The sequence below is a fragment of the Stigmatopora argus genome, chromosome 6, assembly GCF_051989625.1.
Source record: "Stigmatopora argus isolate UIUO_Sarg chromosome 6, RoL_Sarg_1.0, whole genome shotgun sequence".
In the NCBI taxonomy this organism is placed as follows: Eukaryota; Metazoa; Chordata; class Actinopteri; order Syngnathiformes; family Syngnathidae; genus Stigmatopora; species Stigmatopora argus.
Window position 1 is genome coordinate 15,171,137 of NC_135392.1, and position 26,533 is coordinate 15,197,669.

A 26,533-nucleotide genomic window follows, 5' to 3' on the forward strand; every position below is an offset into this window, starting at 1 on the left:
AAAAATGCAAACTATATTTATAGTCCTAAAAGCGTACACCCAAAGCACCCTGTGTCACAAGTGCAGGAGCTGATTAATGATGGTTATCCTGGACTGTCATGGATTAATATGTGAAGGTCACTTATTTTCATTGTACTTAACAACAAAATTACAATTGCCTTGACTGAAAAACAAAAGGTAGTCGTGATATTTTTCTTGCCTTACTTTGCTCTAGGCCAGGGGTCGGGAACCTTTTTGACAGAGAGAGCCATAAACAATTCACATTTTCTAATGTTTATTTTTGAGAGCCATTCTCAGAATTGAAGAATAAAAATACATGAAAATGTGTGATTTTTTTGGCATTTCACCACTTTTAAAGCACGAAAAGTCTCTGAATTCTTTTGACAATTCTTATGCTGCCTCACATCTTTGGGGTTCTGGGTTCAAATCCAGGTCGGTCCCGGATAAAGCGATTCAGAAAACAAATGAATGAATGATAATTGGCATTACGATTTTTATTATTATTATTATTACAAAATATATTTTCATATAAGAATCTGAGGCAGGTGACGAAGATAATGTTTGCTAATGATGATAAACTGAGTTTCCACTAGATGGCAGAAGGTTCATCTCATCTCATTTTCTGAACCGTGTGTGTGTGTGTGTGTGTGTGTGTGTGTGTGTGTGTGCTGTCATAAATATGGAAAACTATCATCAAAACTTGAAATGCTTACTGATATAATTCGGTTTACTGTGGTGAATTTAATGTTACTAAATATCTAAAGCGCAGAGGCCTATAAAAGTATAGTTAACATTTTAAGTTCCACAACAATGGTTTTATTGTTTAATAAATAAATAAGGGGAAAGTTGTACATTTATTATAATTACAATCTATACTAGCCAGAGTGGTAGCAAGTAAATTTAGGGTACCCCATATCTCCTGTACTTTATTCAACCTTAGCCATGTTTGCGATAGTATATTCTCATTATTAAACACAAAGCAGTTTTACCATTGCAGTGTATGTTAGAATACATTTCAAACATCCTTACTACGTATTGTAGTCACATTTATACTTTCACTCCTGGGTGAGTAGTTAATGTGTCATAGCACAGTTCTGGGGTTGGACCCCAGATCGCTTCTCACCGTGTGGAGTTTGCATCTTCTCTTCTTGCGTGGGTTTTCTCCGGGTACTCCGGTTTCCTCCCACATCCCCATAACATGGAGGGTAGGCTGGTTGAACACTCTAGATCAAGGGTGTCGGACTCGGGTTCGTTCGCGGGCCGCGTTAACGTCAACTCGATTTCATGTGGGCCGGACCATTTTAGATATAATATATATATTTTTATAAATGGATTAAAAGAACTGGATTAAAAGCCCTGAATATTCAGTTTTTTATAGATCTAAAACAATGTTTATTTTAGCTTTTTTAAATATATTTTTAGATTTTACAAAAGAATTTTTGAACTAAAAACACAGAAAACAATTATTTAAAAATTACAATTATTGATTTAAAAGGGGGGAAATCAGGAAATGTAATATACATCTATACTCTTCATTTTAATTTGATCCTAAAACAGAAAGTCGGCACCCATGATTTACTTTCCCGGGCCACACAAAATGATGTGGCGGGCCAGATTTGGCCCCCGGGCCGCCACTTTGACACATGTGCTCTAGATTGCCCAAAGGCATGAGTGTGAGCGATTGGCTTAGCTGGGATAGTCTCCAGCACACCCAGCGAACCTTATGAGAATAAAGCGGTTTAGAAAATGAAGGATAGTGTGTAACAATATGTACGCCTTCACTCATATTGATCATTTATCTTAATTTTTATTATCACTCCAATCAAATGTATTCACACTTATATTTTACTTGTATATATGCTTAAAACCATCTTTGTAGTTGCTGCTCAGCACAGTGCTACATTGTTCTGCAAATTTCACTTTGTAGCTTAGGTCTGCTTATCTAGGGTAAAATACTCCCAAATATTTGAGTGAAAAGACATTTTAATTATCGAAACCTACTAGAAGTGGAAAACAACTCCTTATTTGGATGTTCCTTCCAAAATAAAACATCCTCCAAATATTCAAATTAACGCCCATTTGTTTTTGCTTGTTGAAAATGACATTATATTTGAGAGTCAGATATGAGAAGAGGTTTGCTTTTCATTAAAGCTAGGCTGACTAATTGAGCGCCACCTTCCCCGTTTATCAGCAAAACCTCCAGAACAGAATCGAACACAAGACCAACAGTAACAGTATGTATGATCATTTCAACCTCTCCGTGGTTAATGTTTTATAAAATGACTATAACTTCTATAAAAGTTAAATACGGTGTCATATGATTTTTCCGGTGGCGCGGCGGATTGAGTGGTTAGCGTGTCGGCCTCACAGCTCTGGGATCCTGGGTTCAAAGCCAGGTTGGTCCACCCATGTGGAGTTTGCATGTTCTCCCCGGGCTTGCATAGGTTTTCTCCGGGTACTCCAGTTTCCTCCCACATTTCAAAAACACATGGTAGGCTGATTGGACCCACTAAATTGCCCCAAGGTATGAATGTGTGCGTGAATGGTTGTTTGTCTCCTTGTGCCCTGTGATTGGCTGGCCACCAGTTCAGGGTGTCTCTCGCCTCTGACCTGAAGTCAGCTGGGATAGGCTCCAGCACCCCCCGCGACCCTAGTGAGGATAAAGCGGTTCAGAAAATGAATGAATGATTTGTCCGTCAATTTGTGAGAACTGTATTCGGCACTGTACTGGTGTTTTCTGTTTTGACGCCGCGCACGCTATGTGACGTAACCGTGGGAGTGTTCCTCCGTCGGGAGAGATGAACGGTCACCAGCACAATCCTCTCAGCGCCCACGTAAGTTGACGCCGACGAATCTGCCGACTTTGTGAATTATTGTCCGTGTCCAATCCCTCCCGCGTACCCCTGTCCGACCTGCGCAAGGCCCCGAGGTTCTCGGACTAGTTTAGGCGCTTGTCTTAATGTTCGCCCGGAGCTAGTTAGCCGCGCTGGTAAGCTAGCTCAGGAGTTAGCCAACATGCTAAGTGACAGCCTGATTGGCCAGCCAAGCCGCTCGGTAGTCGATAGACGCCCGCATGATCTGACCGGCTTTTCGGGGTGGGGTGAGACATCTTTTCAGTCTGGTTTACAGGTAAATGTCGCATATACACATTGGTAGGGGGAAAAAGTATCCACGAGGCAATCATCTGTCAAGGACAACCGTGTGCTGAAAATTCTGGAAAATGATTGGGAATACAAACTGATATGACAAATCAGCAAGTTTTTTTTAAAATTATAATTTTACCTCAGGACTAAACTAATAGCTTGTTTGTCATACTTCGTATCTTCTTATTATTTTTAACATTATTATTATACAGGTATGAACTACTTCAAAACTCCACTCTGTACTGATTCTGTATGGCAATTGCTACCCGAGTGTGAAAATTCTCGACGTGATGACTGAAAAAACGAGTAAAAAATACAAGCTTACTGGAATCAAATAACGTTCTAGGCCGCTTCGGTGGTCTTGAATGACCCCAATGTGTCGCGACATAAAGTAATGGATGACTCCAACCAAGCTCGACTCGTATTGGGGCGCCGGTGGGCCCCGTGCAGTAAAATAAACACCCTCGGGCGAAGCAAGTTAGCTCATCCTGCTAAAGAGTTTCAGTAAAACCCAATAAAACACCGAAACAACAACGTGCCCAGCGTATAAGTAGCAGGACAGTGGCTTCAAAGGCAGCTGTGTTTACTATCTACATCCAAGATTTCTCTTAAAAGAGTGTTTTGAGGGTGTTAAAGAAGGGCCTGTGAGCTTTCGCTAGCAAGCGGCTTGTTTCATCCTCTTCTTTATCTCTAAACCGTTGAGCTCAAGCTATTTAGCTATTTACAGTCAAACAGTCGTTTGTTTGTACTTAACATATCAGTCGGGTGCTATTTGCTCATTTATAACAGTGCATGCAGTTGCCACCTATGTACGGGTCTGTAAATTGGTCTAGGAATGCATGTACAAAAAAATGGAAATACATTAAACATTCAAGTGGTATTGACACCTTGCGCTTGTTTTGTCGTAATTTGAGATAGCACAAGACCGCAGATCTCTTAAATAGGGCGTCATTTATTAATTAACATGTGTGTAATTACTGTTCAAGGAGCTTGGGAGTCACCACTGAGAGATTAATTAAACCAGGGATCCCGAACACGCATAGTCATCATTTTTTTGTATACGCATATTCATCATATTTTGTATGTCTGTGGCTTTTCTTTTTATTCTCTCTTCAAACACGCAAATTCATCAGGACCTATTAACAACAACAAATAAATTAATCTCCTCTCATTTTCTGAACCGCTTTATTCTCACTAGGGTCGCAGGGGGTGCTGGAGCCTATCCCAGCTGACTTCGGGCCAGACGCGGGGGACATCCTGAACTGGTGGCCAGCCAATCACAGGGCACAAGGAACGAACATCCATTCACATTCATACCTAGGGGAAATTTAGAGGGTCCAATCAGCCTACCATGCATGTCTTTGGAATGTGAGAGGAAACCAGAGTACCCGGAGAAAACCCATGCAGGCCTGGGGAGAACATGCAAACCCCACACAGGTGGACCAACCTGGATTTGAAACCAGATCCCCCACTGTGAGGCCGACGCGCTAACCACGCAACCTGCCAGGCCAACAAATAAATTATATTTTAAAAATAACCTGGCAGATTTTATTTTTTTAACGCTGCTTCTGACGTAAGGTGTTGCCCCTTTGACTCTCACAGTTTAACATTTTTGCTCTTTGTGTCTAACTTGTTCGCCACTCCTGAATTAAACCTTCCTTGTTTGGTCAAAACAGCGCAGATTTTCCACAGAGGTCGTTTGTCAGTACCAGGTCCATTGCCTTTTTGTCCATGCTTGTATTCTCATGTGATCGTGAAACTTCATTAGTACGGTTGGGTATTCTGGTATTGGAATATGATCCAATATGGCAAAGAAATATAGCAGGGGTGAACAAGTTAAACACAAAGACCAAACATTTTAAACTGTGAGAGCCAAAAAGCCACACCTGCCGAGATGATTTCCCGTCCCTTACGTCAGAAGCAGCATAAAAAAAATCCAATTTGCCAAATTATTTTTTAAATATTATTTATTATATGCTTTTAATGGGCTCTGATGAATTTGAGTGTGTTTTAAGAGAGATTAAAAATAAGAGAAAATAGTCACTGTCCTCACAGATTCAGCTCACTATTTCTCCTTTATCCATATTAAAAGAATTTGCTCAGAATTTTCCTCGTATCTCAAATTTCTTGTATGTTGGGACACTCGTATCTCAAGGTATGACTGCAGTGTAAACTATAGTGCAGTAATGACCGTACATTACTTGGTTTTTTTTTTCCTTTATTTTGTTTTTCCTTCAGATCTTGATGAACAAAAAGTTCCCTGCGACGCTTGTGAGGATTAGCGGCACAAAAATGAACAAATGAATAAGACAAAAAAGAAAACAAATATAGTATATAGTAATAAGGATATAGTTATAAGTTTTGGTTTTCTTTATATTTAATATTTTATTTAATTCATTCATCTTTCAAGCCGTTTATCCTCACGAGAGTTGTGGGGGCCTATCCCAATTATGGCCAGTTGGGGGAATACACCCTGAATCGGTGGCCAGCCAATCACAGGGCACGAGGAGATGAATAACAAGTCACACATATCTAGAGACAATTTGGAGCGTTCAATTAGCCCAGCATGCATGTTTCTGGGATGTGGGAGGAAACTGCAATACCCAGAGAAATCCCACACAGGCAGCTATGGGGAAACATGCAAACTCCACACAGAAAAGCCAGAGCCGGGGCTTGAACCCTTGATGTCAAGATTGTGTGGTGGTCGTGCTAGCCACTTAACCACCTTGACACCCTTTTATTTTACTTCAATGTGGGAAAATAATTGGGAGTTATACTCTAAATCAAGGATGTCATCGGGTGGGCTGTTTTTCTTAAAGATGGAACTAGCTGTACTTGGTATTAAGAAAGGGCCTCTTTATTCCCACGCTTCTGTGCCCCCGAGCTTGTTCTTGAAACTGGTCGCTTAGTCTGACTCATGAGTTAGAATGTACCGATGAACCTGTCGTACTTGTTACTGAGACATGGCCATGTATTTTGTGTGCTCTCCCGCTCACGTGCAGTGGACTGTTGTCATTTTTTGTGTCTTTGTCATCATCCAGTTCACAAGTGTCAAAGTGGCGGCCCGGGGGCCAAATCTGGCCCGCCACATCATTTTGTGCGGCCCAAGAAAGTAAATCATGAGTGCCGACTTTCTGTTTTAGGATCAAATTCAAATGAAGATTATAGATGTATATTATATTTCCTGATTTTCCTCTTTTTAAATCAATAATTGAGATTTTTTTAATCCAATCTTTTCGTTTTTAGTTCAAAAAGTATTTTGTCAAATCTGAAAATAAATATATAAAATATTTTCTATTTTAAAAAATATATTTTGTTTTGAAAAACAAATGATTAAAAGACAATTTCCCTTACTAGGGAAAAAAAGCTCAAATAAACATTGTTTTACTTCTAGACAAACTGAATATTTAGGGCTTTTGATCCAGTTCTTTTAATCCAATTAAAAAAAAAAGTATAAGTATTATATCGAAAATTGTCCGGCCCATATGAACTCGAGTTGACGTTAATGCGGACCGCGACACCGTTGCAGCAGGCGATCCTTTCGATGAATTTTCCCTTCAAAGTAACACATTTGTACTCCCTATTAAATCCATGAATATGGAGGTAAAAATTGTGAATCGGGGGTGTCTTGTACACGAGAAATTGTAAACATCAAGCATTTTTCAGGCAATTTTAAGGGTGCAGCTCATACGTGGGGGTGGCTTATTTGCAAGAAAATACGTTAAATTTCAAATGTCACAATGTTCTTATGCTTCTTTACACCAAAACAAAGGAAAAACGTGGTATTTTGGTTATTCATAGCTAAGTGCGCTATAATTTTAATGGTCCGGACCGCGAAGTCTACCCAGGGGTCGCATGTGGCCCGCGTTGTGAAACAAGTTTGACACCCCTGATCTACTTGAAGAGAACATGTCAAACATTTGCTGTACTTTTCTCTTCTGCTTTAAATAAACAACCTTTGTACTAAAGGTCAAATGTGACAAGTCCCTTTATGTTGTTAAATAACTGCCTCCTGTTTGTGGAGTTAGCTTGCTTCACATAGAAAACTTACTCACAGATATTACTGTCTTTTTTTTCTATCTTGCAGCATGTGATTTTTCTAAATGGTAATGGGAACAGCTGACTAAACAAAAGCCACCGGATCAGAGTTTCATTGGGAGGACTTAACCAAAAGAGGTGGTCCTGGAATTTTAATTTGTGAATGCTGTTTGTTGGACCATGTATTTGCTGATGGCAACATCTGAAGGTATGTTGGGGTATGTTATGTTTGTGTGTGTGAGGCATCTGATTGAAATTTTTCCCTATTTGTACTTTCAAAAGAGGGTCATTATTGGCCAAATAAATATTTTTTGCCAGCAGTTTTTTTTACCATCTCAGTATTTTAGTGGACTGGGTTGTAGGCAAATTAAAAAAAATGGTTACGCAAGAATACTAATTGCCTCACGCTTGCTTAATGGGTCTGCATTATAAGTAAAAGCTTAAATGCTCCACAACACGCACAACACTCAAATGGTGTGACCTTGGAGCGCTGCAATGTGCAACGAGAGATAGGCGCGTGTTGGCTGACCCATTTCAGCAAGATCACTTTGCTCTGAGCTTAAAGATGGGCGCTGCTGTAATTTCCTTGCCCTTGGGGGGGTCTTACTCCAAGTCTGTGAGGAATGATTGCTTTCAAATATCTGTGTGGAATCGCAGTCATCTTGAAGATAGCAATCTTTGATAACTGAATCAAACAGCTGATTCGGCCATTGTGTATAGAGGTAAGATCTTGAGCCCGAACCTGAACCCGACCCGACCCAACGCGAAATTCGATTCAGGTCGGGCCTAAAATGTTGGGTTCGGGTCGGGCGGGGCTTCTCTCTCGCTGAAAAAAAAAACCGGTGGTCTTTCTCGCTGACTTAAAAAAAAAAAAAAGTTTATAAAAATGTATACTAAAACGATGTGTAGATACTAAACTAAGGAATACTTGTTATAAAATAAATAATTTGGAATTTTTGAAAAAAACAGAAGGCGTTGTAATGTAATTGCAATTGGAGGCGGAGCCGCAGAGCCAGAGCAGGCATGCTCTGCACATGTCACGTGAACGCTGCAAGAAGTTAAGGATAAACTAAAGACAGGAGAACTCAAAATACTCATACGAGAGCAGAAAGACTGGCACCTCAACGCTGAGCAGGCATTTGAACAGTTGAAATCGTCAAACATCTGTATTATCATATAAAAGATGTAAATGTTTATACAGTCTTGTTTACTTAGATTTCGTTACAAAAGACAGGCTTTAATCTGCAACCATAAATCACCACTCCTCCTCGGGAGTCCTGACTCCTCACAAATAAAATATGAAATTTCGGGTTTGCTTCGGGCTCGGGCCGAGCCATGCCGGGACTAAAATTAATACCCGCGGGCCCGGGTCGATCTTACCTCTAATTGCGAATATCCAGTTCAACATTTTAGGTGTCCAGAAGAGCACTATAATAATAATTTTAATAATTTTAATCCCACAACCTCGAACTGTTGGGTAGGTACTTGAAAGCTTTAAATTGTCTGTAGGTGTGGATTTGAGTATAAATTGTTTGTCTAGAACAGGGGTAGGGAACCTATAGCTCGGGATCCACATGTGGCTCTTTTAATGGGTGCATATGGCTCTCCGCCAACCTGTGATGTAAAATTTGGAAATCGCTGGTGAGAGAGCTGAGTCCCGAATGCACCAATAGGAAGCGTCACGTCGGCACTGTGGCGTTGACAATACTTCTAGCGCCACTTAAATCTTTTTCTTCTTCTTCATTACACTCTTCTTCATGCATACAAACATAGATGCGCTGTATAAAAGGGGCAAGAGCCGCCTCTACCTACTGAGGAGACTACGGTCCTTTGGAGTGTGCAGGACACTACTGAGGACTTTTTACGACACTGTGGTGGCATCTACAGTGTTTTATGCAGTGGTCTGTTGGGGATGCGGGAGCACGGAGAGGGACAGGAACAGGCTGAATAAGCTGGTCAGGAGGGCCAGCTCTGTTCTGGGCTGTCCTTTGGACTCTGTGAAGGAAGTGGGAGAGCAGAGGATGCGGACCAGGATGATGTCCATCATGGACAGCACCTCCCACTCCCTGCATGAGTCGGTGGAGTCCCTCCAAAGCTCTTTCAGCAATAGACTGCTGCACCCTCATTGCAGGAAGGAGTGCTTCCGCAGATCCTTCCTCCCATCAGCTGTCAGGCTCTTTAACAAAACAAATGGCTGAGTGTTAAGACCTACCGCATGTATACATGTACATCTATGTGTATGTATATGTATATTTATATATATGTATGTACTATATGTATGTATGCGTATATGTATATATATATTTCAGCAACACGCTTATTTATTTATATATTTATTCATGTATTTATTTATTTCTTAACTTACTTATTACCTATCTATTTATGTCTAAAATTCCTTTCCTGTATCTGCATTCTCACCCTCTTGCTACTGTGACAATGAAATTTCCCGAATACGGGATGAATAACGTTATCCAATCCAGTCCAATACTCACATTGATCCTCATTGATTAGCAACAGCGTAACAATGTTGTCAAAAAAAATCAGATAATTTTTGTACTTTAAAAGCGGTGAAATCTTTTAAATTCTAAGTATGGCTCTCAATGAATAATATTTGAAAATGTGAATTGTTTAAGGCTCTCTCTGTCAAAATGGTTCCCGACCCCTGGTCTAGAAGCAAATGTCTGGCAATCAAAGTCAGCAGGGAAATGTTTGACCCTTGGGCCTTGAATTGAAGTCATCTGTGATGGTGTTTCAATTTGTAACTATCATAAAACCCTAATGATACTGGCAGTGTTTTAACATACAAGGGTAAATGTTCACTGTAAAATGCAAAAAAAAATCCCACTCCTTAACTTTGTCAATAAGTGATGAAACATTTTGACAAAAATTCTAGGAACTTGCCCAGGACTTATTGATTTTAAAGTGAGATTGTTTATTTCTTGTAACAGCCGATGAATATAAAAAGTTGACACACCCAAGTTGAAATGTTTTGTTCTCTAAAGATTGCCACAATGTTGAAATGTTGATCAGGTGTCATTTTCGATCTGAGCAGTGTTGCTCTCAATCAAAACATGTCACCTTTTTGAATTATAGTACAAGCACAGCATATTATTAAACATTGACTCACACATTTCTGGGCATTTTGTTATGGTCCGACAAAAGCAAGCTTGTACTTTTTTTGGTCTCGACATTTCTAAAAGTGTTAATCCTCTGATGCTCACTGATCCGAGCTCTTGGAAAGCACACGGATCACGTGAAGTCATCCATTATTGCGTTCCATATTTAGAATAGGTGATCAGAAAAGGACATAATGGGGTTGGTTTCTGCTTGGTTATTTTGCTGACTCATTGGAAGCCTTTTATCTGCTAGACCAAGTGTTACCCGACAAGAGCGTGCTCTATCACATATGGCAAGTCATAAGCACTGTACATCAAAGGACCGTCTGTATTCATTTAGGCAAGAATTCATGCTCTAAATTTAGATTAGATAACTTTATTTCATCCCGTATTCGGGAAATTTCCTTGGTTGCAGTAGCAAGACAGCAACAAGCACAGACACAGAAGACATTGTAGACCTAGGTAAAAAAACATGAACTTTTTAGAACTACTCAAAATGGGAACATTTAAATGCTTTTGGACCAGAAAAATGCAGGCAGTCCACTGCGCTGTGGGTTATTGTATTTAAAGGAAGCACATGCAATACTGATTATTAATGAGTTATTCTTGTGCAAACATGTAAATGGACACTTGCTTACTTACAGTGATATTTGATAGGCGACCCTCCCCCTCACACGTACGTCACAAGTTTCACACTGAGGCTTTCTTAGAGCGCATTTCAGAGGCCTCGGTGGTACGTTAAACTACATAAATACCACGCATCCTCTAGAACACGTGTCAAAGTGGCGGCCAGAGGGCCAAATCTGGCCCGCCGTATCATTTTGTGTGGCCCGGGAAAGTAAATCATGAGTGCCGACTTTCTGTTTTAGGATCAAATTAAAATGAAGAGTATAGATGTATATTACATTTCCTGATTTTCCCCTTTTTAAATCAATAATTGTATTTTTTAAAATAAAATATTTCTGTGTGTTTAGTTCAAAATACATGTTGTAAAATCTAAAAATATATTTAAAAAAGCTAAAATAAACATTGTTTTAGATCTATAAAAAACTGAATATTCAGGGCTTTTAATCCAGTTCTTTTAATCCATTTATAAAAAAATATCTAAATATTATATCTAAAATGGTCCGGCCCACGTGAAATCAAGTTGACGTTAAAGCGTCCCGCGAACCAACCCGAATAATAGACTGTGCTTACTCAATTAAAAGCTGGGTGTGTTTTCCACTTCCTCACAGAAACGGCACACCTGCTTTTGTGCGATGCTTCTCACCACTCAACAGTTGAACGACTTTACCATTACACACTGCATGACTTGCAAATAAAAAAATCTTAAATTGTGCGGTTGCACCGGAAGTTTTTTTTTTTTTGCAGGTTAGTGTGTGCACTAATGTTTTTTCTTTTCTTTCTTTAGCTAATCCTGCTTTGTGAGTTGGAAGAAGAGAGGTTGGGCGGATGGTAAGCAATATTCTGTCTTTATTTCTTCTTTTAATGGCTAGAATTCGACACTTCCTGCTGTTAACAGCGCAAAGCTGGACTTGTCCTTTAACCACAATAAATTACAGGTTTAAAGCTTGAAATGAAAATAAATGAGGGGGAAGAGAGCGCCAGCGAGCCATGAATACTAAATCTGCTCGTCATTTTCAATTTAGATTTTTACTTGTCTTTTCATATTTTGTCTTCGTCTCAACCATCCAAACACACATTTGAATAATTTCTGAAATTGAACCTTTCATACATGCCAGAAGTGTATAATCAGAAAGTTGGGCTGAAAACTATAATTGTTTCACAAACTTCATAATTTCAGAAACTGTTCTCAATATACATATTTTTTCTTTAATGTTTTGTTTCAGCAGATTGGTGCTGCGAGTCATGCCACGTATAAATCGGTATGAAAAAGTTTGGGCACCACTGAAAATGTACATTTAATTTTAGAAATAAATTGCTTGTTTGGATCGGCAACTTTATTTTCATATATGAAAAATACATGGTGGACAGAGTAATATTTCAGATGAGAAGGTAAGTTTATTGGAGTAACAGAAGATGTGCAATATGCATCAAAATACAATACAATACAAAATTTGGAAAAAAAATATTTTTTTTAACATTTAAATAGCTGTAAATTCTTTCTCAGGATTTGGGGGTGAAACAGTATTTAAGTTTCCTGATTGCACGCTGTGATTCTCTCTGAATCTCCAGCCCAAACTGGCATTATGGAAGCCTCAAAACAGCTCTAAAAGGACCTGATATATAAAGATTCTTCAACATAATTTTTAATAGAAGAACTAAAACTTTCAGCTGTTAGTTTCCACTGAAGAACAACAACAAAGAGAGGACATGGAGTACCGTATTACTTTTTAAACCATCGTAGCCGGTCAAGAAAAATATTGAGGAGGCAAAGGTGGATATTGAGAAATTTTACAGTCAATCCACAGACTACTGTATTTTCACACCTATAGGGCGCACTTAAAAGCCTAAAATTTTCTCTAAAATGGACGGGGCACCCAATCAGACGGTGCACCTTGTTTATGCACTAAATTTAAAATTTTGTATGACCCTGACCGCTTTACTGACTGGTTTAATTTCTTGCCGACACGCTACTTATTGCGATCAACCCAGCGGACGTTCACCCTAAAAATAGCCTCCCCGCGTATTCCAAGCTTTACGGTAAATCCATTCAAAATATCCCAGACTTGCGTGTGCTCGTAGCGCTTTTGACCCTCCATACAAAGATGGGTAGATATATTATAGATGTTTGAATACTTTGACTTATATTTTCGCGAATACAGATTACGTCAATAAAACAAAATGTAACTCAGTTTTGCTCCTGTTGTCTTTTTTAAAACATACGCTAGCATACATGCTAACGTGTGTTTCATGCTTGCAAAACTATTGCAGCTCGTCCTTTGAAACTAAACACCTTTTGTATTGGAGAAAAAAAACAGAAAATACAGTGGTATTTCGAGATACGAGCTTAATGCGTTCCGGGACTGAGCTCGTATTCCACGTTTGCCATAGAAATGAACTAAAAACAAATTAATTCGTTCCAACCCTCTGAAAATACACCCAAAACAGGATATTGGATTGGAAAAACATTTTTAGTTGTTCTAATTTGCCATCTATTAACAAAGTAACAAAAAACTAGTGGTTTAATAGCACTAAAATGTGTTTAATATTATTAAAATTAGACGGATTTCGCGGAGGGGAGAGAGACGGACGGGGATGGGGGGACTTTTTGCACAGCAACGTGCTCGTAACATAACAAACAAATTTAAATGAACTTGGATTACGATGCAGACACACTCAAAAATAAATTTAATCTAACCTTACACTAGACTTAATTCTAATTTTGTTTTAAATTTTGATACTTTTCTTCTCCCGGATTGGCTCTATTTGCCCCGCCTCCACCCTGACTTTCACATGCAACCTATCGAGGGTTGTTTGCTTTTGTATTCCCTTCAAAATATTCCAGAAAAGACACACACAAATGTCCTCACAATAGGATAAAGCACGACCACTTGCCAACGACTTGCCATTTGCACTGACTAACGGGGAAAAAACACTGAAAAAATGCAATGCTCCGCACAGTGCTCGCGGAGACATTACACGAGGGAGTTGCGGGGAGAGAGACAGTCTCCATGATGTTCTTATGAGCAGCCTCTCTCGTCCGCTGTCTGCTCGTATGTCAAAATTTGTCTCGTATCTCAAGACAAATATTTGCTAAAATTTTTACTCGTATCTCAAATTGCACGGATGTCGGGGCACTCGTATGTCGAAGTACCACTGTGGCCCCTTTCAGGCGGTGCGTTCTATAGGTGTGAAAATACGGTAATCCCAAGGAACTACAATGTGTTACTGTGCAACAATTCATCACATTTTGCACATAAAGAATCTGTACGGGAAGATTTTGCGAAATAAGGCTTTTCTATACACGTGCAACAAATGAAATATCCCGAGGTACATTTCAACAGTATAATGACTCACAACTCAATATGTACTCTGGTACTAACACAAAAGAGCAAATTCAATGTCCTGGGAGGGCTATCCCAGTCCCCAGGCTGAAATCATTGAAATTTTGTGGGTTGATCCGGAGCAGTCTGTCAAAGCTTGGCAATCATCAAGCCTAACTGAACTGGAGATAACTCCAAGTTAATGGTAATTATAAAAAAGCAAAAACAATCAGGTTTACTAGTTTGAACAATAAAATAAGACTATATAGTGTATTCTATTAAATACAGGTTGAAAATGATTTGCTAATTGTTATAGTCTGTTTTCTTCATTGAAATTGGAGTTGTAAATTTGTTTTCATTCAGATTGCACATCTTCTGTTAGTCCAGTACATTTAGTTTCACTTATGAAATATTGTCCTCTCTATCAGTTTTTTTATATATGATATTGATAACACCATATGATTTATAAATGAAAATAATGGGAATTGTCATGGGCCCGCAAAACAGTTTATTCCATTGTATTTTATAACAAGTGAAATTGTAAGAACAAAAGTTACACTGTCTTCCACCCAGGAGTTTTTGGAATAATTCGATTTTTCAAGGGGGAAAAAATGGATGTCTCTGCACCAACATTGTTTTTCTTATTACTACTTTGTATTCTTGTTATTATTATTATTATTATTGTATTCTGTTATATTTTTCTGCTTGTTCTGTTAATCACTCACTTGTGTTATTTATTCATTTATTTTTTCTATCACTTTTTTTTTATGTTAGACAAGCATGACATTGAACCAAGCCACAGATGCATGCCTACTCAAAAAATTCAACTGAGCGCCATCCAACCAGCCTCTCAGACGGGAGGTCTGGGGGGGTGTCGACGTCGCGTAGCTAGTCCCGCGCACCCCCCGCCCCCGAGTAGAACTGGAGGCCCCTGATGGATCAGGGCTGTAGTGAGCAGCATCCAGAGGACGTGGACTCAGGAGGCCGGGGAGAACCGGAGGGCAGTAGGAGGGCGTCGGAGTCCGAGCATGGTTTGTCCAAAATCACCCATAACGCCCTGGAGAACATGGGAGCTTTAGGCCATGGCCTGAAACAGCTGTTCCAGCCCCAGCGCAGACGTTCCTCCGTTTCCCCGCACGACACCGCCGCTTCCTGTGCGGGAGCTCCTGTTTCCGAGACCACCGATGTAGTCTCAGAAGGCGGGGACACCCGAGCCCCCTCCGCTCTCTCCTTGGATTCTGACAGCCCTGCCGCTTCCGCCCCTCCTGCAGCTCTGAGCCGTGTGCTGCAGCAGATCCGTGGTGCTCCACCAATGATGAAGCGAGGCACCAGCCTGCAGAGCCGCCGCAGCAAAGCGGGGGTCACCGGGGATGCCCCTCAGAAAGGTAGCCCCCAGATTCACCGGCGCAGTACGCATGAGGCCCTGCTGCAGGCTGGCCGCCCTCGCTCCTCCTCCACCACAGACACGCCTACCTGCCCCGCCCTGGCTGACATGCTGCTTACATCCGGCTACCATTCCACTGAGGAGCCTGACAAGGTCAGTTACCCTCCACTCTCAATTGAGAATGTCCCAATGCAGATTTTTATATAGTTTCGATCCAAACCAATTTGTTTTCGAAGATGTTTTGCCGATATGAATCCGATGCTGATATCGATACCTGTACAGTCGTGCCTCTACTTACGAAATTAATTGGTTCCAGAACTTTTTTTGTAACTTGAAAGTTTCGTAAGTAGAGGTGTACTTTATATGTAAATTCTTTAATTCGTTCCACGGTCCTCACACAGCTACCAACTAAACACTTTAAAATTGGTCAAATGGTCACAATTTTGTATGAAAGATGTGAGGAAGTAAACAAAAATGAGACAAAATTTATAAGGAAATAATTTATTAATGTCTTAAAATAAATAAAGCATATGAAAATGTGCCCTGCGCCGCTGAAATAGTTCCCTCCGCGGCCGTTATAATGGGAGATGTTATACCCGCGTTTGTCCGCCGGTTTTTAATCGCTTAATAAGGGGAATTGCAATCACTAATAAGGGGAGCATTTAGCCGAGGTGGACAGGGATGTAAGAGAGAATCTTGAAACATGGAGAGTGGTTGTTGTGAGACAGCCAATTGATGAATTGAATGCTTTTATTGTCATTATTAGAATTCCCTCCGCGGCCGTTATACTGGGAGACGTTATACCCGTGTTTGTCTGCGAGATAACGGCAAGAGCCCGTTCTAGTCGAAAGCCGTCCACTTTGAATTACATTTTAGACTTTTACGTGTGCTCTCTGTGAGTTTGTGCAAAAATATGTGCCGCATTGCATTTGTACGGTTTTTAATCGCTTAATAAGGAAATAAAAATAAAATAACGGATAAGGAAATTCATTTACTTTTTGGGGTATTTCGTAACTTGGATCTTTTTCTTATCTCAAGTCACTCATTTGCATAAAAAAAAAATTGTAACCTGAAACTTTCGTACCTAGAGGCATTCGTAAGTAGAGGTATGACTGTACCTGTATTTTTACACCAATAAAAATAATGCATAAAAATAATAAAACCAGTAAATGACAAATTGTTTTTTTTTTTCAATTAAAGTGAGCCATGCTAGTACCTCCTCAAGAAATGCTCCGTTTAAAATTTTTGTATAATGCTCTGTTGCTGTGATTAGTTTCTAAAGAGTAGTCCCGCTTAACGGACAGATTTGCATAGTGGTTTGATTTAGAGCAGCTGAAATTAACCATGTGACTGCTGGATCGGATTGGATCTTGTGACCAATACTCAACAGTAAAACCTCCATATTTGGGACCGAGCATTGTCGCGATTATTCCTAAATTGCGAATACCTAAAAAAGCATTCTTAAAACTGTGCACGTCTAATCTTGATGTCTATTCTGAAATTGCAAATCTTTAAAACTGCTCGCAATGGCTAATTTTGGATTTTTGATATTTTGATGTCTAAAACACTGCCTAGAAATATACTCTGGTTATGGCCCCCTGAAATATTTCCCATCATTTCATCCCATTTAACTTGCTGCCTGTCATTGACATCTATAGATGTTCAATTATTATAAACGGAAAGGACTAGCTGTAGATGCCTGTCTTTTATTGCCGATGTCAGTGCTTTGCTGCCAGCTTCTGCCAATGAAAATAGATTGGATTTCTTGTGGTGTTAATAGCAGCCAATAAGTTAAATGAGTGCCCTATAAAGGGTTAAGGCTAAGTCTCAACAGGGCAGGCTCACAAATCTCTGAGGGATTTTCTCAGATACACAGTATTAGCGCAAAGGGTGGGGATAAGCAAGTAACTAAAAAGCTCATTGTTTGCTAAATAAGGTTGCATGTGTGTATGTTTTTTTATGAATGGACACAAGTTCTTAGCCTGAGAAAGTGATAAGCTTTTGCAAGTGAGGTCTGGGCATCAACCTCTGTGAGCGATAAGAGTGGCAAGGAGTTAGTTTCTCTGAGGAATTTTCTGTCTAAATATAACATCATGAACTGCACTACAAATGCCCATTCTGTTATTAAATGTCAAATTTATTTTTTAATTGGGAGAATATTAAATTCTAAAAATATTACATTTCAATATGTAGTATATCTTTTTTTTTTACTTTCGACTCATCAAATTCCTTGGCCAGAGCACAACAATGGAAAGCACAAAAAATGTGAAATTTCCCGAATACGAATACTCTCTAACAAAAGAAATGGCTGAATGTTAAGATCAACCATATGTGTATATGTGTGTGTGTGTGTTTGTGTGTGTCTGTATGTATGTATGTATATATATACATACATTTATTTATTACCTATTTATTTATGTCTAAAATGTCTTTTCCTGTGTATTCTCACCCTCTTGCTACTGTGACAATGAAAGTTATCTAATCTAATCTAATTGTCAAAAGGCGGAGAGCAAAAATGTCAGCATGTGATAAACTACCATTTCACTAATCTCTCAATGTTATTTTATTTAATGGCGTGTTGATACTGATTCATACAACTTAGATAGCTGACAGAGCTTTCGCTATCATGCCTGCACACTCGGGCTATACACAAAAGGCAGATCAGGCTTAAGTTTTCCAACCTATTCTTGTACAGCTTATGTACCTTCACTATTTATTTATGTTTTCAAATAACTAGACAACCAGTTTAAACGCTGGCCTTTTCAAGAAAGTGTGGATGAGTAATTGCAAATGTCATGAAACATTTTTTTTAGTCCGGGGGTCAGCAACCTTTAACAGTCAAAGAGCAATTTTGACACAGTCTCCACAGAATCGACAACACATGTACTGACATTTGCACGGACTGAGTCAGCTCAACTACACATACAGTGGTACCTCGTCATACGACCGTTCGTCATACGGAATGCTCGTCTTACGGGGGAAATTTCGATCGAATAATTCGCCCGTGATGCGGTCAAAATTTCATGATGCGACCAAGCCAGGTCGCCATGGCATTTTTTTGTTTTTGCATCTCTTTCGTGTAAAAAATATGTCTACGAGCACTGGTGGGCGGACTTTGCATTTCCACACGCGTTTTCCCCCCACTTGGTCTACATTTACATACCAGGTAAACAATACGTATTACAATGGATCGGCAAAGTTTTGCTAAGAAAAGGCGACCGTTGACAATGGACATGAAACGCGAAATAATTGAAAAACATGAGCGTGGGGTACGTGTTACCGAGCTCGCTCGGCAATACGAGAGGAATACGTCAACCATATCCTCCATCCTTAAGCAGAGGGACGCAATTAAGGAGAAGAGGCCGACCAAAGGACTATCTATCATTTCCCACCGGCGCAGTGACATTCACGACGAGATGGAGAACCTTCTTTTATTGTGGATAAAAGATAAACAATTAGCAGGAGATAGCCTGGCCGAGTCTACCATTTGTGAAAAAGCCAGCCGAATTTACATAGATTTGATATCAACGAAAGGAGAGCCTTCAACAACTTCACAAACATTTAAAGCGAGTCATGGCTGGTTCGAAACATTTAAAAAACGATCTGGAATACACTCTGTAATCCGACACGGAGAAGCGGCGAGTTGCAATTCGAAAGCTGCGGTGGAATTTATTAAGACATTTGCCTTGATTATCGCCCAGGAAAATTACACCCCCCAGCAAGTTTTCAACTGCGATGAAACTGGTCTTTTTTGGAAAAAATGCCCAGGCGGACAGGATTTAATCGACCTACAGGAGCGTGAACATTTGTTGCCGGAACTTAGTAGCGAGGAGGCGGTGGAATAGGCGGCTACAAAAGATATCAAAAACATGCTCGCGAAGTGGCAAGAGGTTTCGGATTTTATTGAAAAGACTCACCCTGACAAACTGGCAAGTGGTCGCGCATCATCGTATTATGATGACATTTGTATTCGACATTATCGAAATATTTTGAAGGGTAGACAAAAACAAACAACGCTTGATGCGTTTGTTTTGAAGACTTCCGCGGAGCGGCCAGGTGGTGTCAACCCGTAGAACTAAGTAAGGTAAAAAAGATTACAACTAATTTAGAATTTAGTTTTGTTTGAAGTTACATTAAAGGTTGAGTGTCTGTTTTTTTAGTTATCCAAGTTAATTTAAATTTGTTTGTTCGTTTAAGAGTGCAATGTTGCCGTGGAGAAAGTCACCCCGAACTGTCCCCCCCCCTCCGCCTCCGTGTGTGTTGTTCTCTTCCCTCCGCGAAATGTGTCTAATTTTACTCCTATTAAACACATTATTACTATCAAACCACTCGTTATTTATTACTTTGTTAATAGATGGTGAATTATAAGAAATAAAACATGTTTTCCAATCCAATATCCTGTTTTTGGTGTTTTCTTCAGATAGTTGGAACGAATTAATTTGTTTCCCATTCATTTCAATGGGAAACTTTACCTCGAGTTACGAGAAACTTGTCATACGAGCTCAGTCCCGGAACGGATTAAGATCGTATGTCGAGGTACCACTGTATTTTCGGCTGTGAATAGCGCAAAGATTTGCGAGTACACCTTCCGTTGCATGTGCATGTGATTTTTTTGGGGAAAAAAACTTTTGATTGGCAATTGTGACCTAATATAATTGGTGTTTACATGACCCATGTGAGTGATTTCTTTTCCAACACTCAAATTGTAAGTCATTTTACTTACTACAGGTAAATTATACTTCTCTATTAAATCTTGCAACTGCCAGAAATATTTTTTAATTGGGTGTTTATAGAGATTAAAAATGGTGTAGTAATTCCATCATTGCAATTGCTTCCCTATGACCTTTATCGACTCAACAGAACGTACCGGAGATGATCAAATCACACGCTTTATGATTAAGTGATATTTTTAGTCCATCTTACACTGTTTTCTGAACGTGTGTTATCACTGTAAGGCCTTTGATTTTGTTTACTGGGAGAATAACAATGGATTCATTATGAAAATAGTTTTTGATGTTTGCATGTTATGGTTACTAGAAAGTGTGAATATATATACGCTTCTCATGCACATTCACAGGACATTGTATGTGCCACCTCTCAAATTTGAAATTCCACATGTAAAGCACGAGGATAAGCATTCTTTATTTGGAACTATAGACAATTTAAGACTTGTCTAAATATGTCAAATTGAGTGAATATTTTAGTCATTACGAGCTGTGAATTAATTCAGGGTGTTCTGCACCTCTCACCCGTGACATTAATAAATGCAAGGCCCACATATAATAGAGATGTTAGAGCAGGGGTAGGGAAACTATGGCCCGGGAGCCATATGTGGCTCTTTCCATGGGTGCATATGGCTCTCCACTAAACTGTGAGGTAAAATATGGAAATCACTGGTGAGAGAGCTGAGTCCCAAACGCACTCATTGGAGCGTCACTGTGGCCTTGACACTGTCTCTACCACCACTTTAATCATAATTTTGTGTTTTATTACTCTTCTGCATGCATGATATAATTGATACTGATATAATAGCAACATTATAAGAATGTTGTGAAATGAATTCAGAAGCTTTTTGTCTATAATAATCCTTATAAAGTGTGATTTATGGGTGTGTGTGTGTGTATGTTAAGATTCTCTTGCTACGTTTGTCCAGACCGTGCAACGTAGAGAGTTGAATTTTTTTTATGGTGGCCAGAAACGGCTGTCGGATGTCATGAATGAATGCATACAAAATATCCCAGATAATGGGAAATGAGGGTTGGATTGGATAACTTTATTCATCCCGTATTCGGGAAATTTCATTGTGACAGTAGCAAGAGGGTGAGAATGCAGATACAGGAAAATGTATAGTTATAAGTTAGACAGTACAGTGTAAAACACGAAAAACAAATAAGAGTGGACAGAGCTACTGCCACTGGCTGCTGCGTTGCTGGCAGGGCTTTTAACACTTAAAACACAAAAAATATATAAACACATAACTTGACTATTTTCCTAATCTATAATCCTTATAAAGCGTGACTTATGGGTGTGTGAGTGTGTGTATGTTAAGATTCTCTCGCTACGTTTGTCCAAACCGTGCAACGTAGAGAGTTGAATTTTTTTTATGGTGGCCAGAATCGGCTGTCGGATCCTAATAGATGATGGTGATTGAATTTCTTCACCTTCTCTATTGTGCAAACACAATCTTTTATTAGTTAAACACCCATATTTCAAAAGAGATGTTTTTAAATAGCACAACAATTGTCTTATGGTTCTAAATAACATTATAAAATATGAATTGTTTATGGCTCTCTCTGTCCAAAAGGTTCCTGACCCCTGTGTCAGAGCAAGACAAGCTAATTTCAGCTGTAGTTTAAATGTACTGACAATTTGGAGCCTCATATTTCCCTTTTCTCACTCTCCAGTCCGATCGGTACGATGGTTCAGCTCCTGCTGCTTCACCCAATGCTGTGTCCTGTGGTGCGGACGGGTATGACGTGGTGGACAGCACCCCGGACCCTCAGCGAACAAAGCAGGCCATCGCCCAACTGCAACAGAAGATTCTCAAACTCACGGAGCAAATCAAAATTGAGCAGACGGCTCGTGACGACAATGTGGCCGAATACCTCAAGTTGGCCAATAACGCGGACAAGCTGCAGAGCGTGCGGATCAAGCAGGTGTTTGAAAAGAAGAACCAGAAATCCTCGCAGACCATCCAGCATCTGCAGAAGAAGCTGGAGAATTACCACCGCAAGCTCCGCGAAGTGGAACACAACGGCATCCCGCGTCAGCCCAAAGACGTCCTACGTGACATGCATCAGGGCTTGAAAGATGTCGGTGCCAAGGTGTGTGATTTTCCTTCATTTTTTACAAAAAAATGCGTGGTTTCCCACTTATGAGGATGACTTGTTAATAGAGTCATACCTCTACTTCCGAATTTAATTGGTTCCGGAACTTGTTTCGTAACTTTTTCTTCTCGTAAGGAAAACAAGCTTTTTAGCTTACTGTAATTTCTGACCAATAGGGCAACTTCTATAAACAAGTAAAGAAGAAAAAAGTGATTTAAAAGGGGGAAAATCAGGAAATTTAATACACATCTATACTCTTCATTTTAATTTGATCCTAAAACAGAAAGTCGGCACTCATGATTTACTTTCCCGGGCCACACAAAATGATGCGGCGGACCAGTTTTGGCCCCCGGGCCGCCCCTTTGACACATAGTGCTATAGATCATTCTTTGGGGAGAAAACGCATTTCAATATTTTGTAAAAATTAACTTGGTAAACAGTCCTTATTAAAATGTCTGGAATGCGTCTGTGCGCAAAAGTTAGATGTATTTTTTTTCTAAATGTTTTTTTCTGGCCATCCCAGGTCACAGGTGGGCTCTCCAGCATTTCCCACGCCACTCACTCTGCAGCCGGCGCCGTAGTGTCCAAGCCGAGAGAATTTGCTTTCCTCATCCGCAACAAGTTTGGCAGCGCCGACAACATCGCCGCCCTCAAAGATTCTCTCGACGAGACAGCGGGAGACGATAGCGTCGGCTCCGGGGGCGTCAGAGCCCTCGGCGTGGGACATCTGCAGTCCAGTCCAAAGTACGGCAGCGAGGATGACTGTTCCAGCGCCACCTCGGGCTCTGCTGGAGCTAACAGCTTGACCGGAGGCCCGGGTGGTCCCCCTAGCTCCAGGGGCAACACACTTGATCCTTCTCAGGCGTCGGGATTGGATGGTATACTCCATGAGATTCAAGAGTTACGGGACAACCAAGGTCGACTTGAAGAGTCCTTTGACAACTTGAAATCGCACTACCAGCGCGACTACACCATGATCATGGAGGCCCTACAAGAGGAGCGATTCAGGTAATGCAGCCCTCAGCGAATGGATAGTCATCGCCGTATAATCCCGTAGGCTAATATCCAGTTTTATGGTGCATGGAAGCGACTAATGTACTTTTTTAGTCCACCTTTATTTTCACGGTGTGCTTATGTAAGGGATTCACTGGCATCTGTGCTGAAACGCAGGTGCGAACGCTTGGAAGAGCAACTCAACGATCTCACCGAGCTGCACCAGAATGAAATCCTTAATTTAAAGCAGGAACTCGCCAGCATGGAGGAAAAGATTGCCTACCAATCCAACGAAAGAGCCAGAGACATCCAGGTAAGCGATACTGGTGGCACCCTTGTTAAACAAATATTGAGTCACCTACAGTGCGTAAACTTCTTGTTTTCGATAGAGGAAAACTGTCATGTAGCAATGATGTCATTCTTGAACCAAAAGAAATTAGGCAACGTTTTTCTAGCCGTATGAGCCAGGACACATTTTTCATCGGAAAGAAATGTCAAAACACTACCAAAAATTATATTAAACAAGGATACTTTTGCTTAAGACTAAATCAAATTTGCATATTGAAACTAAAATATGTATCTGATACTTGCAACACCTTTTGAAAAAAAAATCCGAGGCAAAATGAAAAAAAAGATGGAGAAAATTAGCTTCTGTCTCCTTAAAATCGGGCAGCATACAGTATACTTAAGTAATAACATCTAATGTACGTACATTTAAAATCCCCATCAGCTAATTTCAACTAGGAAGGGCTCCAAGTAACAAAATAATCCAGGATATTGTCAAATAAAAATAGTTTTACTCACAGTACCAAAATTAACTTTGCTTAATAATTCATATATGTAAAACAAAATACTGATAGTTTTGTACATTTCTCAGTCAGCACTGTTTAAGTGACTAGCTCCATTTAGTGTCAAAGCTGAGAAGTGCAACTGAATGTATGTTGATATTAAGTTTCTCTTGCGTATTCAATTATATTTTCATCATGTGCTGGGCGCCAAACAAAAACAGGGAAGCAGGCTGTAGATTGGACACCCTTGATTTAGAACATATGACCCAAAAAATGCTCCCGGAGTGTGTCATTTCACTATGACACGCAAGAAGCGCTTGGTTTCAGTGGAAAGGCTCACGTAAGATAATGATGTAATGATTATCTATTATATAGACGTAGCCATTGCTGCACTTTCATAAGGTGAGAATATAAACACGGCGCATTCACCCAGGCTTTGCCGATGAGCAAAACTTAAACCACTCAACACTCAGACTCGCTAACATTTAGCCCCTGACACACAGGAGACTGTTCATTGTTGTTGGCCAAAGCCAAAGTGAGTCAAAAATTCATAATTTACTTTTTATGGTTTGGTGACCTCCTGTGGGAGAAAGTGGGAAATGCATGTATTTATAGTAAAGGAAATACAATGTGCATTTTTATCCGATTAATCAATAAGTCACAATTTCAGATGTTACTTCTTAAGGTTTGGTGACCTCCTGTGGGAGCAAGTGGGAAATGCATGTTGTATTTATAGTAAAGGAAATAAATACAAAGTACATTTTTATCCGATTAATCAATGAGTTTAAAGTTCAGATTTTACTTCTTAAGGTTTGGCGACCTCCCGTGGGAGCAAGTGGGAAATGCATGTTGTATTTATAGTAAAGGAAATACAATGTAGATTTTTATCCGATTAATCAATGAGTCACAAGTTCAGATTTTACTTCTTAAGGTTTGGTGACCTCCAGTGGGAGCAAGTGGGAATTGCATGTCGTATTTATAGTAAAGGAAATACAATTTACATTTTTATCCGATTAATCGATGCCTTAGTAGTTAGTCAGTGGAAATATTTACACGTGTTCCCCCTAGAAACTTGTTGACCCCTGCGACTCGGTACGTGCAACCCACAGGAGGCGCTAGAGGCGTGCCAAACGCGCATCTCCAAGATGGAGCTGCAGTTGCAGCAGCAGCAGCAGCAGGTGGTCCAACTGGAGGGTCTAGAAAACGCCACAGCGCGGACGCTCTTGGGAAAGCTCATCAATGTACTCCTGGCCGTCATGGCCGTACTGCTGGTGTTCGTCTCCACCGTGGCCAACTGCGTGGTGCCGCTAATGAAAACGCGCGGCCGCACGCTCTCCACGCTGATCCTGGTCGTCTTAGTCGCCTTCCTGTGGAGGCACTGGTACGCCTTCGCCGAGTTTCTGCATCGCTTCCTGTTGCACCCCAGATGACGTGACGGTGTGCGGGACTCGAGGCTTTTCCCGCCGCGATACGACTCCCCGCGTGGCAGCACGTCTTCACGCTCATCGTTTCAAAACTCGAGAGAGACGATACGACTTTGGTGCAATGGTGGCTTTGAGAGAATCGCACACTTTATATCTCTCTTGTGAGTCAGTTTGTTTACACACGGACCACTTTACATCATCACCCCAAACAAAAAGACATTCGATTTTTAGTGCTTTTAACAAGACCCCGCAACATTGGTGAGGGCGTATTTATTTGTTTTTAGCTGACGTCCACATTTTTTGACTTTATTTTTTTTTCCCCATCAAACTTCGCATTCTTTCTTTTTGATTTTGTTCAACTCTCGTGACCAAATCTTCCCCAATTTGCAAACTGGGCGTTTGCACAACAGCGCCGTGCACTGTCTCCAAATGATCACTATAACTTTTTATGGAGCAAGCAAATCAAGTAGAAGTTTTACTGCTGAAGATGACCTATGAACTCAACTAACATACTTGAAAAGCACTGCAAGTGCTTCAAGAATCAGTGCTTCCGTACTGTTTCTTTTCGTGACAATGAAATAGTTAAGGCTTGATTTTTGTTCTTTTTATTTAAAGTCCAATAAATTCCTTCTTTTAAAAGGTGTGATTCAAGTAATACATACATCTGTCACCTTTATTTTACAGTGAAATCGGTATCCAACGTGACCTCAAGTGCTCAAACTCAATGCATGCAACAAGCATAGATTGAGTCAAATTATTGGTAGTTGTTAGTTGTAGAGGATTATCAACAACTAGCAACCTCCAATATCTGAATCACAGACTGGTGTTAATTATATTTTGGCCATGAATACTTATTAAATAATTCCAAATTGT

The 26,533-nt window shown here is 40.1% G+C and overlaps 1 protein-coding gene across 2 annotated transcripts; it reads left to right on the top strand.

The window, feature by feature from the left end:
* Positions 1-2,710: 2,710 nt before the first annotated feature.
* Positions 2,711-26,315, top strand: tmcc1b (transmembrane and coiled-coil domain family 1b). 2 transcript variants are annotated; one of them, XM_077602692.1, is made up of 8 exons: positions 2,711-2,834; positions 7,231-7,389; positions 11,709-11,752; positions 15,019-15,781; positions 22,033-22,452; positions 22,979-23,463; positions 23,626-23,761; positions 25,346-26,315. In XM_077602692.1, the coding sequence occupies exons 4-8, from the start codon at positions 15,179-15,181 to the stop codon at positions 25,664-25,666; spliced, it is 1,965 nt and encodes a 654-aa protein (XP_077458818.1). In that variant the 5' UTR covers positions 2,711-2,834; positions 7,231-7,389; positions 11,709-11,752; positions 15,019-15,178; the 3' UTR covers positions 25,667-26,315. The 2 variants fall into 2 exon arrangements, with proteins under 2 accessions (XP_077458818.1, XP_077458819.1); XM_077602693.1 differs by having other exon boundaries at positions 15,516-15,781.
* The last annotated feature ends 218 nt before the right edge of the window (positions 26,316-26,533 follow it).